The 18,517-nt window shown below is 34.7% G+C and overlaps 2 protein-coding genes across 9 annotated transcripts in view; one reads left to right on the top strand and one right to left on the bottom strand.

Annotated features, from left to right (window-relative positions):
• BBIP1 (BBSome interacting protein 1) overlaps positions 1 to 10,394 on the top strand; it is a 21,444-nt gene extending 11,050 nt beyond the window's left edge. For all 7 annotated transcript variants that reach the window (XM_031461746.2, XM_010983261.3, XM_010983262.3 and 4 more), the window contains 2 exons: positions 2,026 to 2,089; positions 2,824 to 10,394. In XM_031461746.2, the coding sequence (XP_031317606.2) occupies positions 2,044 to 2,089; positions 2,824 to 2,990 (213 nt within the window). In that variant the 5' untranslated portion in view covers positions 2,026 to 2,043 and the 3' untranslated portion in view covers positions 2,991 to 10,394. The remainder of the gene's footprint in view (positions 1 to 2,025; positions 2,090 to 2,823) is intronic.
• PDCD4 (programmed cell death 4) overlaps positions 10,384 to 18,517 on the bottom strand; it is a 20,931-nt gene continuing 12,797 nt past the window's right edge. For both annotated transcript variants that reach the window (XM_031461742.2, XM_031461741.2), the window contains exons 7-12: positions 17,928 to 18,025; positions 16,942 to 17,056; positions 14,315 to 14,422; positions 13,318 to 13,428; positions 12,535 to 12,674; positions 10,384 to 11,119 (exon numbers count right to left, since the gene is read on the bottom strand). In XM_031461742.2, the coding sequence (XP_031317602.1) occupies positions 11,059 to 11,119; positions 12,535 to 12,674; positions 13,318 to 13,428; positions 14,315 to 14,422; positions 16,942 to 17,056; positions 17,928 to 18,025 (633 nt within the window). In that variant the 3' untranslated portion in view covers positions 10,384 to 11,058. The remainder of the gene's footprint in view (positions 11,120 to 12,534; positions 12,675 to 13,317; positions 13,429 to 14,314; positions 14,423 to 16,941; positions 17,057 to 17,927; positions 18,026 to 18,517) is intronic.

The raw sequence follows: 18,517 nt of genomic DNA, 5'->3' as shown, positions 1-18,517 counted from the left end.
GCATAAGATAGTGATTAAATTCTAGAAGCTGGAGTTGCTACTCTATAAAACAGCTAAGATTTAAGTATTTGTTCATCCACCATTTTAGCATTTTGGTGATAAAAAATTTGATGTTACAAAAACTTCCCAATTGCCAGGACCTGAGCTGGGGAGCCTGACTAGGGCTTAGAGCCCTTACTCCTGTGGGAGGGCCTCTGCAACTTAACAAATCTTCAGCTTGTGGGTTACCCACTTGGGGGGTATGGGGCCCAATAATATCGTGAGCACGCCCCTCCTACCATCCTGCAGTTGTTCCTTCTTTTATGTTTCCAGTTGCAGAAGATCTTTTTTGCTAGGTTCCAGTCTTTTTTCTATGGCCGTTTAGCATTCAGTTGTGGTTTCGTTGTAGTTGCAAGGAGAGGCAAGCTCATGGTCCTACAACTCCACCATCTTGACCGGAACTCCCTTGATGATACAAAAGCTCTTAGCTGCTATGCATTTCCTTTACATTTATCAACATTTATGTTTCTCCTCCTTTTCAGTAGCATATCATTTCAGATTTGCACCAAATAAGGGCCTAATGAATATTTTCATTGTGATATCTTTAATGAAGAAGCTAAGTGTTGTTTATTATAGTTATTTTCAGGCTAATCAGGGGTCTTCAGTGTTATTAGCCTTCAACATAACCTGGGGGGAGAGAAAGGAAATGATTACTAGTTACCCCTAGCAGGCCTAAGTAACGAAAAGGAAAGAACATGGCAGAAGAAGCTGTGCATTCTAAGTAAACTGTATATTGCATTTTTCTCAGATCCTAGTTAGTGATGAGTTGCTTTATTCCTGGTCCATTCCATACTTCATCTTCATTCCCAGACAGAGTAGTATAGGGGTAAATTTTGATGACTGTTCTGGAAAGCGGATAGAGCTTCCTCAGGAAAATTAGATGTTCCAAAATAAGGAATTTGAACAAGAGAAGGGGGAGATGCTTGGTGGATGGAGAGTAGGAAGCTTTTATTAGTAATGTCAGTTAGTAATGTAGTAATGGGAATCACTAAGACCAGAAGCAGCTTCACTTGACTTTAATTTGCAGAGGGTGGTAAAGGCAGGCACTAAGCCAGCATCACCACGTTGTAAATAATAAATCTTTCTTCTGTGGTGGTGATGTTGTGAAACACACAGGGTAAGTTGCATCAGTATGGCGAAATACCACAAAATGGGCGTGACTGTCTGGAGAAGCATCTATGTTTGGAAAGGGATCAAGCTACAAATTACAGCCCAAGACACCTTGAATATACGTAACCTGGCATAAACTGAGATATAACACTGGGAACAGATGTCATCAGCCATGGATGACATATATGCTAGGATATTCATAACAAAATACTCATGTAAGGGTATCTGCTGGCACTTCAGCATATAGTATCTTTGTATTAGAGGAAAATAATAAACTGAAAAGCATACCTCGCTTCTGGTATTCAAGAGCCTATTTCAGCCTTTTGTGTTGCTTCCTTACACATTGCAGCTGTGTAACCAGTAACTGATCTGTAGGATGCTTTTTGTCATTGTAACAAAGAAATTGGCTGTTAGCTCCTCCTTTCCCTAACAACCTGCCGTACTCCACCTCCCAAATTGTCATGTCTTTTATGTCACCCACCATTCAGGGGAGATGTTATCAGTGAACCAAGATGGCTGCACATAAATGCCTTTGTTTTCCCTCAGCTGGATAAATACCTATTAGATAATTACCTTTGTCTGCAAAACTTAAGACCTACCAGTTTTCACTAGGTGGGGTAAAATTTAGAACACGAAGCCTTCCAAATCCCACCACCATTGATGAGTGAAAATTGACAAGATCTGGATTCTTATATGAACTATCTCAACCTTGTTTAAATGAAAAGACACAGATAACTAATGGGAAAATTAAGCAAGGATAGTATAGTTCATTTTCTATAGAAATTGTGATTTTACTTCTTCAGCCACAGTGGAAATAAGCAATATGCTTTGGGAATTCATTCTTGAATAATGATAATAATTGATTTCTCATTGAAGGAAGAAACTGCATCAGATATGGCAGAAGTGAAGCCAATGTTCCAGGAAGTTCTTCCAAAACAAGGTATCTAAGTCACAAATACTTAGATCATAGAATATTTTAGGGACCCAAACATCTATGCTATTAGCTAAACATCTGAAACTATTTTATGTTCTATATGCCGCTACATTTACTGTCGGCTTTTACTATGCTTTTGTCATGAGTAGATTGCAAAGAAATAATCACTTTTTTCCCAAGTGAAAGGATGTAAAATGAAGGTTTGATTGTTTGTTAAATGTAGAAGTCCTGTTATACTCAAGATTGCAGAATTACATTAAGAAATTTTCAGTGAAAAAGATAAGACCATAATTTACCATAATGTTAAATAAGGTCTGAAAGTGGGGGAAAAGAAACCTAAATCAAACATTGTAAGAAAAGCTGAAGGCTTAAGTTAAACTTCCAGTAATTTGAATTCTTTCTGTTGGGTTAATACCATACTTTACAAGTACTTTTATGTACATTGTATTTCTCCCAAATATTTTTTTTCAAGTTAAACATCTGACACAAAAAGTTGTGTATCTCATGGTAGCTTAGAATCTTAGGTTGGAAGTTCAAAATCTGTCTTCCTCCTGAACTCCCTAGTATTAAATGTTGCTTATATTTTTTATATTGAATAAATGTTGCAGGGATAACTATGAGAGTAAGAGATTTTCAATGACAGAGGGTTAAGTTTGGACCTTCATCCTAGCTGCCAGTCGAAACCACCAAACAGCTGTGTTATCTCACTCCAATTAATTCTTATTTCTTTTTAAATGTAGGGCAGTTGTCTGTGGAAGATATAACCACAATGGTGCTGTGTAAACCCAAACTTTTACCCTTAAAATCTCTGACTCTGGAAAAACTGGAGAAAATGCAGCAAGCAGCACAGGATGCAATTCGCCAACAAGAAATGGCAGAAAAGGAACAACAACAAGTAACTCAGTGAATGATAACTTAGGACTTCTGCAGAACACCCTACCATACTTACTGTTAACAATAACTAGAAAATAATCTGCATCAGTATGCTGAAAGCAGTATGTGTTAATACAGCAGATAGTATTCATATAAATAATATAAAAATACTCAAGACTAATAAAACTTGTGCTGTGAATTTAAACACTCTGATTTGTATTGGACATAAGCAATTAAAAAATTGATCAAGTCCTACTGTATAGCACAGAGAACTGTATTAACTGTATTCAATAGCTTGTAATAACCTATAATGAAAAAGAATACATTTTTAAACATATAACTGAATCACTATGCTGTACACCAGAAACTAACACAACATTTTAAATCAACTACAATTTTTTAAAAATAGTCATCCTAATATAAATAAATAAATGTTTTTAAAACTGTGAACCCAGATTTTTGGTTTGTTTTTTTTAACCCAAGTTTAGAACTACAAATTATTGTTCACCATTCCTACTGTTATCAGTTTTGTAGATAACATTTTACACACGTGACTCAATGTAGTTTTTATAGTCAGAATCCTTTATATGTTTATTAAAAACTGATTTTGAAGTTACATCCTAATGTTACATAAAGTGTGTATAGTGGGCTTTTACACTACCTCATTTTTTTTCTTTTCATTTTTCTTTTTTTTAATTGAAGTATAGTTGATTTACAATGTGGTAGTTTCAGGTGTATAGCAAAGTGATTCAATTATATACATATATATAAATACTCATTTTCAGATTCTTTCCCATTATAGGTTATTACAAGCTATTGAACATAGTTCCCTCTGCTACACAGTAGGTCCTTCTTTCATCTGTTTTACATGTAGTAGTGTGTATCTGTTCATCCCAAACTCCTAATTTATCCCTTTCCCAGTGTTCCCCTTTGGTAACCATAAATTTGTTTTCTATGTCTATGAATCTGTTTCTGTTTTGTAAGTAAGTTCCTTTGTATCACTTTTTTAGATTCCACATATAAGTGATATATGATATTTGTCTTTTCCCTGACTTCACTTTTTGTGATAATTTTTGGGTCCATCCATGTTGCTGCAAATGGCATTAGTTCATTGTTTTTCATGGCTGAGTAATATTCCATTGTGTATATATACACCACAACTTCTTTATCTATTCATCTGTCAATAGACATTTAAGTTGCTTCCATGTCTTGGCTGTTGTAAATAGTGCTGCTGTGAACATTGGAGTGCACATATCTTTTTGAATTAGAGTTTTATCTTTTCTGGATATATACCCAGGAGTGACATTGCTGGATCATCTGGTAAGACTATTTTTAGTTATTTAAGGAACCTCTATACTGTTTTCCCTAATGGCTGAACCAATTTGTATTCCCTCCAACAGTGTAGGAGGGTTCCCTTTCTTCCACACCCTCTCCAGCATTTATTATTTATAGATTTTTGACAATCGCCATTCTGACCAATATGAGGTGATACTTCATTGTAGTTTTGATTTGCCATTTCCCTTATAATTAGCAATGTTGACTTTCTGTATGTCTTTGGAGAAATGTCTGTTGAGGTCTTCTGCCTATTTTTTGATTGGGTTGTTTGATTTTTTGATACTGAGCTGTATTAGCTGTTTATATATTTTGAAAATTAATCCCTAATCAGTTGCATCATTTGGCAGTATTTTCTCCCATTTCACTTTGTTTATGGCTTTCTTTGTCATTCAAAAGCTTTTCACTTTAATTAGGTCCTATTTGTTTACTTTTGCTATTATTTCCATTACGGTAGGCAATGGATCCCAAAAAATATTGCTGCAATTTATGTCCAAGAGTATTCTGCCTATGTGTTCCTCTAGGAGTTTTATAGTATCCAATCTTACATTTAGGTCTTCAATCCATTTTGAGTTTATTTTTGTATATGGTGTTAGAGAATGTTCTAATTTTGTTCTTTTACATGTAGCTGTCCAGTTTTCCCAGCATCACTTATTGAAAACTGAAACTGAAAACTGACAAAAACTATCTTTTTTCAGTTGTATATTCTTGCCTCCTTTGTTATAGATTAATTGACCATAAATGCATGGGTTTATTTCTGGTCTTTCTATCCTGTTCCATTGATCTGTGTGTCTTTTTGTGCCAGTATGATACAGATTTGATTATTGTAGTTTTTGTAGTATAGCCTAAAGTCAGGGAGTGTGATTCCTCCAGCTCCATTCTTCTTTCTCAAGACTGTTTTTGCTATTGGGGGCTATTTGCTATTTATGTTTCCATACAAATTTTAACATTTTTTGTTCTAGTTCTGTTCTAGTTTTGTTCTAGTTTCTAGTGGAAAATGCTGTTGGTAATGTGATAGGGGTTGCACTGAATCTGTATATTGCCTTGGGTAGTATCATCATTTTAACAATATTGATAATTCCAATCCAAGAATATGTCATATCTTTCCATCTGTTCATGTCATCTTCAATTTCTTTCATCAGGGTCTTACAGTTTTCAGAATACAGGTTTTTTGCCTCCTTAGGTAGGTTTATTCCTAGGTATTTTATCCTTTTTGATGCATTTGTAAATGGGATTGTTTCCTTAATTTCTCTTTCTGATATTTCATAGTCAATGTACAGAAATGCGACAGATTTATTTATGTTAATTTTGTACACTGCAACTTTACCAGATTCATTGATGAGCTCTAGTAGTTTTCTGGTGTCATCTCTAGGATCTTCTATGTATAGTATCATGTTATCTGCAAACAATGATAGTTTTACTTCTTATTTTCCAGTTTGGATTCCTTTTATTTCTGTTTTGTCTCTGATTGCTGTGGCTAGGACTTGCAAAACTATGTTGAATAAATGTGGTGAGAGTGGGCATCCTTGTCTTGTTCCTAATCTTAGAGGAAATGCTTTCACTTTTTCACCACTGAGTATGATGTTAGCTGTGTTATATGGCCTTTGTTATGTTGAGATATGTTCCCTCTTTTCCCACTTTCTGGAGAGTTTCTATCATAAATGGATGTTGAATTTTATCAAAAGCTTTTTCTGCATCTATTGAGATAATCATATGGTTTTTATTCTTCTGTTTGTTAATGTGGTGTATCATATTGATTAATTTGCAAATATTGAAAAACCCTTGCATCTTTGGGATAAATCCCACTTGATCATGGTGTGTGATCCTTTTAATGTTATTGTTAAATTTGATTTGCTAGTATTTTGTTGAAGACTTACACGTCTGTGTTCATCAGTGTTACTGGCTTGTAATTTTCTCTTTCTGTGATATCTTTGTCTGGTTTTGGTAACAGGGTGATAGTGGCCTCATAGAATGAGTTTTGAAGTGTTCCTTCCTCTGCAATTTTTTGGAATCATTTCAGAAGTGTAGGAGTTAACTCTTCTCTAAATGTTTGGTAGAATTCACCTGTGAAGCCTTCTGGTCCTGGACTTTTGTTTATTGAAAATTTTTAAACTACTGATTCAATTTCATTACAGTAATTGGTCTGTTCATATTTTCTATTTCTTCCTGGTCCAGTCTGAGCAAATTGTAAACCATTTCTAAAAAATGGTTCATTTCCTCTAGGTTGTCCTTTTTGTTAGCATATAGTTGCTCATAGTAGCCTTTTATGATCCCTTGTATTCCTGTAGTGTTGGTTGTAACTTCTCTTTTTTCGCTTCTGATTTTATTAATTTGGGCCCTCTCCCTTTTTTTCTTGATGAGTCTGAAGGTTTATCGGTGTTGTTTATCTTTTCAAAGAACCAGCTTTTAGTTTCATTGATCCTTTTTCTTTCTCTCTCTCTAAGTCTCTATATTCTTTATTTCTGCTCTGATATTTATTATTTCTTTCTATATTCTTTATTTCTGCTCTGATATTTATTATTTCTTTCCTTCTACTAACTTTGGGTTTTGTTCTTATTTCTCTGGTTTAAGGCTAGGTTGTTCATTTGAGATTTTTCTTGTTTCCTGAGGTAAGCTTGTATCCCTATAAACTTCCCTCTTAAAACTGCTTTTGCTACATCCCGTAGGTTTTGGATCATCATGTTTTCATTTTCATTTGTCTCTAGGTATTTTTTTTATTTCTTCTTTGATTTCTTCAGTGATCCATCGATTGTTTAGTAGCATATTGTTTAGCCTCCACATGTTTGCTGTTTTTGCAGGTTTTTTCCTTGTAATTGATTTCTAATCTCATAGTGTTCTGGTCATTAAAGGTGCTTGATGTGATTTGAGTTTTCTTAAATTTAATGAGGCTTGCTTTAGGGCCAGAATATCATCTATTCTGGAGAAAGTTCTATGTGCATTTGAGAAGAATGTGTGTATTCTGCTGCTTTCAGATAGAATGCTCTATAAATATCAATTAAGTCCATCAGGTCTAATGTGTCATTTGAGACCTGTGTTTTCTTATTGATTTCCTGTCTGGATGATCTGTCCATTGATGTGAGTGGGGTGTTTTGGTCCTCCACTATTATTGTGTTGCTGTCAATTTCCCTTTTTATGTATGTTAACAGTTGCCTTATATATTGAGGTGCTCCTATGTTGGGTGCATATATATTTACAATTGTTACATCTTCTTGGATTGATCCCTTGAGCATCATGTAGTGTCCTTCTTTGTCTCTTGTAACAGTCTTTATTTTAAAGTCTGTTTTGTCTGATATAAGTATTGCTACTCTAGCTTTCTTTTGGTTTCCATTTGCATGGAACATCTTTTTCCATCCCCTCACTTTCAGCATGTATGTATCTCTAGCTCTGAAGTGGGTCTCTTATAGACAGCATGTATACAGGTCTTATTTTTGTATCCATTCAGCCAGTCTGTGTCTTTCGGTTGGAGCATTTAATCCATTGTTTAAAGTAATTATCGATATGTATGTTCTTATTACCATTTTGTTAATTGTTTTGGATTTTTTTTTTTGTAGGCCTTTTTTTCTCTTTGTTCTTGTCTCTTGTGGTTTGATGACTATAGAACGCTACATTTAGATTCTTTTCTTTTTTGTATGTGTATCTGTTATAGATTTTTGGTTTGTGGTTACCATGAGGTTTTGGTATAGAAGTCTTTCTATATACATGATTATTTTGTGACTGATCTCTTAATTTCAAATGCATTTTAGAAACCCTGCATTTGTACCCTTCTCCCCTCACGATTACTGTTTTTAATCTCATATTTTACATCTAATTGTTTTGTGTATCCTTTAACTGCTTCTTGTAAATATGAATGATTTTACTACTTTTGTCTTTCAACTTCTCTATTTGTGTGTGGGTGATTTCCTACCTTTTCTGTATATTTGCCATTCCTGGTAAGCTTTCCCATTTTGTCATTTTCTTGTTTCTAGTTGTGGCCTTTTCTTTTCTACCTAGAGAAATTCCTCTCACATTTGTTGTAAAGTTGGTTTGGTGGTGCTGAATTCTTTTAGCTTTTGCTTATCTGTGAAGCTTTTGATTTCTCCAGCAAATCTGAATGTGAGCCTTGCGGGTATTCTTAGTTGTAGATTTTTCCCCTTCATCACTTTATAGCATGCCACTCCCTCTGGCCTTCAAAGTTTCTGCTGGAAAATCAGCTGGTAGCCTTAAGGGGGTTCCTTTGTATGTTATTTGTTGTTTTCTCTGTTGCTTTTAGTATTCCCTCTTGACCTTTAATTTTGATTACAATGTGCCTTGGTGCATTCCTCTTTGGGTTAGTCCTGAATGGGACTCTCTGCACTTCCTGAACTTGAGTGACTATTCTCTTTCCCAGGTTAAGGAATTTTCAGCTATTATGTCTTCAAATATTTTTCTTGGGCCCTTTCTGTCTTTTCCTTCTGGGACCTTTATAATTCACATGTTAGTGCACTTGATGTTGTCCTGGAGGGACACTGCCCTCATTTCTTTTCATTCTTTTTTCTTTTTTTGGTTCACAACAGTAATTTCCACTACTCTGCTTCCCAGCTACTGATCTGTTCTTCTGTATCATGTAGTCTGCTGTTGATTGCTTCTAGTGTATTTTTCATTTCAGTTATTTTATTCATCTCTGTTCTTCATATTTTTTCCACTTTGTTAAACAAACATCTTAACTTTTTGCTCTGTGCATTCATTCTCCTCCTTAGTTCTTTGATCATCTTTACAAATCATTATTCTGAACTCTTTCTCAAGTAGATTACCTGTCTCTGCCTCCCTTAATTCTTGTGTGTTTATCTTGTCCCTTCATCTGGAACATATTCCTCTGCCATCTCATTTTTGTCTAAGTTGCTATTTGTATTTTTTATGTATGTGATAGATGAGTCACTTTTCTCAACCTTGGGGAAGTGGCTCTCTGTAGGAGACATCGTGTGCAACCCAGCAGTGTGCTCCCCTCTTGTCACCCAAGCTATATGCTCTGTGGGTCCCCCTTAGAGAGCTGTGTGGGTCCTGTTGTGGTAGGTGGTCTGGTAGACTTGGCCCTGAGTCTGCTTGTTTGCCAGGTCCTGCCTTATGCAGACCTGGTCACAACATGGCTGGTTGTGGAACCCTAGGGGGCCCTGGGCTAATCTGGTTCACTGGTGGGCAGTCAGGGTCCCAAAGACTCTGCGGCTGTTGCCCACCCACTAGGAGGTGAAGCCAGATCCTGGAGGGGATAGTGTTGGACTACTGCCAGCATGCAGAGCTGGTCCCTGGGTCTGGCTGTAGGGCCCAGGGATCCCAGAGCTTGTTTCACATCATTGGTGGCAGGGGCAGTTCCTTACAGTTGGGTATGGGGTCTGTGGTACATGAAGGTTGCAGTGGCCTTCCCACTACCCAGCAGGTCCCAGGGTAGTGTCTGGCCCACGTTGCAGGATTGTAGTTTTCTTGCTCATGGTGTCTGCCCCCAGTGGGTGAGGATGGTCTAGAGGCTTATGCAGGCTTCCTGCCAGGGATGCAGGTGCTTGCTCACTGGTGGGTAGAGCTGGGTCTTGGTGCTCTGCTGGGCAGGGCCATGCCTGGGGGTGGCTGGGGGCTCAGGAAGTCTTTAGGCAGCCTGTCTGCTGATGGGTGGGGCTGTGTCCCTGCCCCGTTGTTTGGCCTGAGTCTGTATGTCAGCCTCCAAGAGTGTCCACACTGTTGAATGATCCCTAATGTCTGCCACCGGTGTTTATGTCCCCAGGGTGAGCTGCAACCACTCTCCTACCGTCCCTCCCCCTCTCCAGAAGACTCCAAGACCAATAGGTAGGTCTGGACCAGGCTCCTATCAAATTCTGGTTTTGCCCTGAGTCTCAGAGCATACGCGATTTTGTGAGCACCCTTTAAGAGTGAAGTCTTTATTTCCCCCAGTCCTGTCAGACTCCTACAGTTAAGACCCACTTCTTAAGAAATAGTTTTGTCATTAACTAGTATGATCATTGTACTTTTGATTTAAAAGTTCACAAGAAACAAAGTTTAAATTCACTAGGTTCAAATATGCTCCCTTACATGATTTAAATTTGCTATGTGAAATAAGTTTTTTGAAAGATCTAAAATAAATGTACTCCCAATAAAGAATCAACACTGCTTCACGTTTTATTTTGTCATACATTCTTCTAGAACCGGGTTCACTTTTCCAGTTTTGTAGAAAAATAGATGTTCCAGCCACCATTTACTTAACTACCTAGTCTTTAAGACCAATCAGTATGTTCCCTGTAAAGATGAGAAAGTCTCATGACTAACTCATTTTTCCTAAAATTCTTTAAGACAAAGAAATAACTTTTTTTTTTTTTTACTCCCAAAGCACAGTATTTCAACAGCAGCAGCCAACATGGGGTTTTAGCAGCTTAACTTCACCCCCTAAATAAAGCTTTGTATAAACCAGTGATTTTACTACAAAAACACTGTCCTTGAAAGAAAGGAGTGGCAGTCAGACATCAATGCAAAACTTGGAATGATTAGGTCATAAACATGGCACTTACAAAAGGTAGCTTATGAGAATATTCCACTTAAGAAGTGGTTACTTTTCTGTCCATCCTTTATACCCTCAAAAAAAGAAAAAGAAAAAGAAAAAATACTTCCTTTAAAAATTCCCCTTAAGTGTAAGTTTACAAAATTTCAGAAATGCCTTGTACCCAAAACAAGTGCTTAAAAAAAAAACAAACAAAAAAACACCTGTGCTAACAACTCTTACAATTCAGATACATATTTTTGTATAACATCTAAGACTGCAAGAGTTCTCATATTCAGTAGCTCTCTGGTTTAAGACGACCTCCATCTCCTTCACTTACAAAACGTTTTCTACCCCTGGAATGAAAAGAACACAAACATGAAAACAGATACAAATTCTTAGAACAGTCAAAGAATTAAAAACTTCATCTTTTTTATTATTAAGGTTTGAAGGGCTCGGGCAGGATTAGCCCTTATTCTCTGACCCTAACCAACATCCATAAGGCATTTGAGGCCACACACAAATGTGCACTTTGCCCAAGTAAGCAAAAGGACAGGATAAAAAGTGAAAGTTCTTTGATATACACAGTAAGTTTAGATATCTCCTCAAATGATCCTTGAAAGTAAAGAAATAACCAGTTAGACTTTTGAAAAGAGGCTGCAAAACTTCTAAAAAGCCAGTGCCAACGTGTTGACCCCTTCTCATACTAGGTCTAAGTGGACCAGCCACATTTTCCTGAATATAAAAGACTTTACACTTCATACTGTAATATTAGGAGACCAAGTTGGGAATGAAGCAGTAAGTAGCAAGAAGTCTTGGCAAAGTTGACAGCTTTTACTGATATATACCACTTGGCACACATCAGTACATAAATGATGCCATCACCAAGTAGAGATCTATGTTTTCAAACATTTTTATCAAAGCCATTAAACGTATATTCCACCATTATCTTTTCCCTCTCTCTTAATGGCTTCTAAACTTTGTAGAGCAAAGAATACTACCAAGAAGGTATTTTTTGAGATTTCTCACAATGCACTTAAATAAAAATACACAAAGGTTAGAAACTGTTTCATCTAAAAATTATATAAAATAGACATTAAAATATACATTATAGATATTAAATGTCTTAAAATATACATTAAAAAGACCCACAGAAGAAGTTTATCTGTTACTAAACTTTTATACAATATAGTGAAGCTTATATTGTAACAATAACAAAAACTCCTACAGTTTGATCCTAGCAGCACATGTATAATACCTCCAAAGAATCACACTAGAAAGGTAAAATCCAATCAGTCCTAACTCTCCATTCTATAAGGGAGTAAAAGGAAACTACATGAAGTACTGGAATGAGCCTATATCTTTAAAGCCAGAAAAAGTCTGGATTCTTCTTTGGCTTCTACTATGTGTAACCTTAGAAAAGGTACATTACAGCTCCGTAAGCCTCAATTTTCTCATTTTACTGGTGATACCTACTCTGAAATAACATTTAAACTACTTAGAGCCTGGTACACAGAACTGCTCCACAAATTAGTTTTCCTTCCAGTGATCTAGAGCTTCATGAGGTAGTCCTGTGCAGATTTACCACTTACAAGAGAACAAAATCAGCTTTGCCCTTGTTTCTCTATAAACTCAAAATAGATGGCCTTCACTCTTGAACGACTTCAGGAAAGATACTATTATTTTCTAACAGAAATGAAATGATAGAAAATTAGCTTAGCCTTCCCAAGCACCTCACTGAGAGTTTTACATTGAGAAAGTAATAAAGTACCTTGAAGGACAAAGATCTCTGAGTTGTTTGGAAATTATTCCAGCCTGAAAACATTCTTCTACAAATCGCTCAAGCACAGAGTATGAATGTGGAACATCCAGATTAATGTCTGGAATTTCATTGTAAATTCTCTCATAACCCTAAAACAATGGAATTATATACAGAATTGTTAGCCCATATAAAATACAAAATGCCATAAAACCCATCATAGTTACCAAGCTATATTTAAAGCCAAATGTTCATATAATTAGACTAAAGTCAGATCTGCACCTTGAAAAGTACAGAGTAAGTACATTTGTCACAGAACATTTTCTTTAAAACTGTTCTCTCAAAAGAGCTTCAGGCAGACATTGGATATCAGACACATTTCTTCCCCATCTACTTCTCTATAATACATTTCTACATTTAAAAAAAATAAAAGGCAAGTAAGAACTTCATCAACATTTTAATAACAATACCTACAATTATAAATGGGAATAAATTAAGTACTTTACAATTTGTTAAAAGTTTATATTTCTCTCTAGATATACAAAAAATTTTATCTTAGAACTCTTGAAGAATACACAATATATTTTTCAAAATACAGGTTAAAAAACACTGAAATATTACTTTCCAAGAAATGGATTAAAAGGTTCAAACAAACAATACCATTTAAAAATATATAAAGGCATAATATTACTGAACATACCTGAAAGAAAATTTCATTGACAATTCATAATCCATATTTGATCATTATATTTAAGGTACAGGCCTAAAAACAGTTCAAAATAATGTTATACTTACTCTTTTCATTTGGTCTAGAGTAATGGTAGAAGATTTCCAAAGGGATTTTAATAAATCCAAAATCATCTTAAATGTACTTTCTCCAGTTGACTCTAAAACCATTACAATGGCCTAAAAATTGAATGAATGAATGATTGAATTTTTGGTCATTTTCATATAAGAAACCACTTCTAAAAATCTATCAGATTTCTTTTCTTCAATTTGTTAACTATAAATATAAAAAATTTTAAAAACTCCCTTAATATTAAAATTTCTAAAAAGAAAACAAAAATGTATGTTATTGAAGAAGCATTAAGTCACTGTGATGCAAAAAGGAACACCTATTCTTTTTATGGCTGAGTAGTATTCCATTGTATACATATACCACAACTTCTTTTTTGGAAGGGGTGCAGAGGGAGGTGATATGATTGATTTATTTCATTAGTTTTAGAGGAGGTACTGGGGATTGAACCCAGGACCTCATGCATATTAAGCATGCACTCTACAACTTAAGCTATTACCCTCCCCCTCAACAACTTCTTTATCCATTTATCTGTTGATAGACATTTAGGTTGCTTTCAGGTCTTGGGTGTTGTAAATAGTGCTACTATGAACATTGAGGTGCATGTATCTTTTTGAATTAAGGTTCCCTCTGGATATATGCCCAGGAGTAGGATTGCTGGATCATATGATAACTCTGTTTTTAGTTTCTCAAGGAAACTTCATATTGTTTTCCATAGCAGCTGAACCAGTTTATATCCCCACCAATAGTGTAGGAGGGTTCTATTTTCTCCACATCCTCTACAGCATTTATCATTTGTGGACTTCTTAATGATGGCCATTCTGATTGGTATGAGGTATATACACACACACATATATATACACAACTGAATCACTATGCTGTACACCAGAAACAAATGCAATATTGTAAATCGACTATATGTTAATAAAAAAAAAAGAGAAATGGAAAAAAAAGGAACACCTAATAATCCCCTTTGGAATGTCAAAGTAATCTTACTTCATATACAAGCTCGTGGTGAAAATGAGGTACTTCCAGTTCCTTAAGGCAATGTTCAGCTTCAGATATGTCTCCAGAGAGTAAATACTCTTTCAGCAGCATATCAATCTATTAGATTTAAAAATTGAGATGTCAGAGTTCTTGATTTTTTCTAAAATTGTGCTTTGCCAAAAGGATTTATTTACCCTCATCTCAATATATTACATGATGAACTAGGTCACAAATAGATGTCTAAGAATAGATTTGACAATGACACAATCCTAACAGAATTTCTCCATAATTAAAAAGTAAATCCTCAATTTTTAAATTGGTTAACAATCATGAAGGGAACACAGTGCTTTGGTGTGTCTCTAAGTAGACTTAAGATGTGCATGGTTTGAGTTGTGACCATAATGCTTCAATGCTCTCTGTAAAACAAGGAATCCTAAATACCACTAGAGGGCACTAACTGAAAGTCTCCAGATAAATTTTTAAAGTGGCACAAACTCATTTCCAACAGGACGATCTTAATATTGCACTGGGAGCCAAAATATGACAGATGATAATAAGGCTTTAACTAGACTTAGGTAAAGATTTCCATATAGTTTTCTTTGTTCTCTACAACTGAGGATTTGAGACCCATTTTCTAAAACACTCATCAGTAATTCAGCTTTCAGTTATAGCTAAGAGGCAAGTCTTGACCCTCCTGTTCAAATCTGCACAATAACATCTATGGCTCCAGAGAAAAGGAGGAAAGGTTTTTAGGCACAAGAACTTCAACTAGGAATGTTCTCCCCTAGACACTGCCTGTTAAAATTGCCTTTGCACCTAGCAGACACTCGATGAATGTTGGCCGACTGAATAAAATAATCTCATTATGTTCTACTTCCAACTATTACAATGGTTTTTCATAAAAAGTAAAAGTTAATCAACAGAATACATCTTGATAAATAATTCCTATTATCATGCTTTAGGAAAATAAATATTTAAAGCATGGCACTTGAATAAAGTATTTATAAGCTAAGACATTTATTATTTAAATCATATCACTTAGCTTTTTAACCTTGTTATGTTACAAAGTATTTAAATGTTTCCCATTGGGTTCCATGTATTTTTTGAGAATGAAAAATTATAAATATGTGTATATATTTATAATAGTCCTCTTTGTCTAACTCATCCTTCCATGTAAAATGAGTATGTTAACCTAAATAATGTCAACCTCAAACACATTTACTGGTAGTTTTATTTCATTTTGATCTTGACCATTTTTTTGCTAAGATAATTCACATACCATAAAATAGTTTGGCAGGTGTATTATCTTAACAACATTAAGTCTTTCGGGCCATAAACATGGGATATCTATTTATTTAGGTCTTCTTTAATTTCTTTCAATTGTTTTGCAGTTTTTTTGGTGCACAAGGCTTGCACTTCTTTTGTTAAGTTTATTCCTAGGTAATTTCATCTTTTTTATGCTATTGTACTAAAAATTATTACTAATTTCATTTTAGATCATTTATTCATTGCTAGTGTAAAGAAGAACTAGAACTGAATTTTGTATATTGATCTTGTATCCTGTAACCATGACAAATTCATTTATAAGTTAATAGTGTGGTGTTTTTATTTTTGTGTGTGAGGATTCACTTGGATTTTCTGTAAACAGATCATGTCATCTGGGAACATAGTTTTACTTCTTTTCCAATTTAGATGCCTTCTATTTCATTTTCTTGCTGAGTTGCCTTGATACCTTGACTGTTTTTATACCTTACAAAAAATTTCTAAAAACTTTTTAATTTAAAAAAATAGATTTTATAATCATGACATTAAAAACACCAATTTACATAACTTAACATACATAAAAGCAAAAATGATCAAAGCTCTAATTGTATTTTGAGCTCCTAAACAAACTTGGTATACATATCATTAAAATAGTCATTAAATATCAAATCTATAGTCACATGAAAAGATTATACTCAAAAATCAGAAGCATATGTACTATAAATCTTCTAATTTTCTTAAAAACCTACAAATAAGAAAATTAAATACTTTTTTTGGTCTCTTACTATAGAACATCACTTCACTGCCAGGAAAAAAAAATCCAAAGATTAAATCTGGCATTAATGCAAAAAACAATTATTTTTTCTTTTAAAGCATGCATATAGGTAGCGAACTTCCTTATAGAAATCTACCACTCTCATCTATTCTTGTGTTCATAATTCATAACTTATTATCTAAGACCATCCAGTTTCAAGTCGCTTTTATAAAAATGGACATTTATTGTAACTACAAAACAAGAAACTCTTATTTCAACAGTATTTGAAAATTTTTAAATATTAATTTAAGAAAAAGACTTCAGGTACTCCTTTAAGGTTCACATACAGCCTTCTTAAAATTATTCATGAAAGCCCTTTTAACCTAACATAGTCTTATTTTTAAGTCAGAGAAACTGAAACCATAAAAATTTAATAATTACATAATTAGTACACAATTTATAGCAAAAGAGCATAAAGCCAAATATGGAAGGATTTTCTAGTTGCAGCTATAAGAATGAACTTAATTTCTGTCCAACAAATACCAGCTAGAGGGCAGAGTTTATTTCCGTAGAAAAATACATACAAATTTTTAAGTTAAAGATAATATTCAACAGTTACCTCTTTAACAAGGTGATTAACAGACTGCTGCCCACCTCCAGAGCCCCACACACTGTCTTTGCGCTTTCCACCTTTAGACATACTCAGGAGCACAGTAGCCTTGTCCAGAGCAGCTCTACCCAAAAAAAAAGTTAACTTTGATATTTGGACATGCTTGAGGTTGACCAAATTATGGCTAAGACTGGGGAGAGGAGGAAATGCATATACACTAAAAGCTTTCACATATAACATAAAAGCAACCTAAAATTCAAGTCTCAAACTATTTTTCAAAACAAAAAGTTGGGAACGAAAAAAGAGTTGCTTCTCATATTAATATTCTCATACTCACTTATTTCCATTTCTCAGTCAACAAAAATCTAACATTGAGAACGTTTTACCTAAAACTTTTACATAGATCCATGCGTTCCCACTAGGGCAACCATTCCACTGTGACCTGAAGCAGTCCTAGAAAATTAATATCTACACCTATGAAAACCTTAGACATAAGTAAGACCTCAGACATAAATAAGTTCAAATCTAAGGTTCCTGAAAGTTGTGAAAAATCATATAGTATAACTCAAATATCATATTTAGCTTGTAATTATACCAAAGAACAAAAGTGAAAAATATTTCCTAAAATATAAAATAAAATTGAAAATTGGGCTCCTTTGTTAATACTGTCCATCTTATAATTACAGAATACTAAAACCTGAAGGGACCTTAAAGAACATTTAAAGTCCCATCTTTTCATTTTATAAATAAGGAAACTGAAGCCAGGAGAAAAGTGGCATGAGGTAGCTAACAGTTCAGCTAAAACCCAGAACTTCCACATTATGTACTGTCCTCTTTGTTATATGTCCAGAATCTCTCGATTTTGTTTTAACGGTGGAGAGTACACTCAAATAACAGCGATGTCCACAATGTCTGATTAATTCAAGTGTTATTTCAATAGAATTGTAGAATTTCCCCTATTTCAAAAGTCTAAGTAGGAAAATCAATTTACTTACCTAGCCTGTACACAATCTACAGTTCCTTTGTAACTATCAATATAGGTATTACATAAAATTCCATCTCCAACAGCTCTAGCAATAAACTGGCCCACCAACTATAATAAGGGAAAAAAAAGAGCTATATAAAAAATCTAAAATGAACCTTTATAGGACACAATTTCTAAATTCATAAACAATGAAGACTGGTTGAACTACACAGCCAATACCTAAGACATGCTGGACTATTCAAAAAACACCTATTTAAATAGCACCTACTAGTTGTGCTTGGCATACATTCCCCATCTTAACCTTCAAGTTAAGTGCCATAGGGCAGGGCTGGAGCACATCTGTTTTGCTCACTACTGAATCCCCAACACTTTGCACACTGCCTGAAACAGTGCATGATCAAAAATACTTGTTAAATCAGTGACTTAGAAGTCAAGAGAAACCTCTCTTCTGGGGAATAAAAAAACCAAAACTGGACTACAGTCTCTCAAAAAACTGATTAAAGGAATTTAACTGAGAGGGAAAATTTGTATAGAAATAGTTATCTCAAAGAATGTTCACAGCATTATTTCTTATAGAAATTGGAAACAACCTAGCGTCTA

Source organism: Camelus dromedarius, chromosome 8, assembly GCF_036321535.1.
Source record: "Camelus dromedarius isolate mCamDro1 chromosome 8, mCamDro1.pat, whole genome shotgun sequence".
Lineage (NCBI taxonomy): Eukaryota > Metazoa > Chordata > Mammalia > Artiodactyla > Camelidae > Camelus > Camelus dromedarius.
The sequence above is the reverse complement of the archived record's forward strand: the minus strand, read 5'-3'. Positions and strand labels throughout refer to the sequence as shown.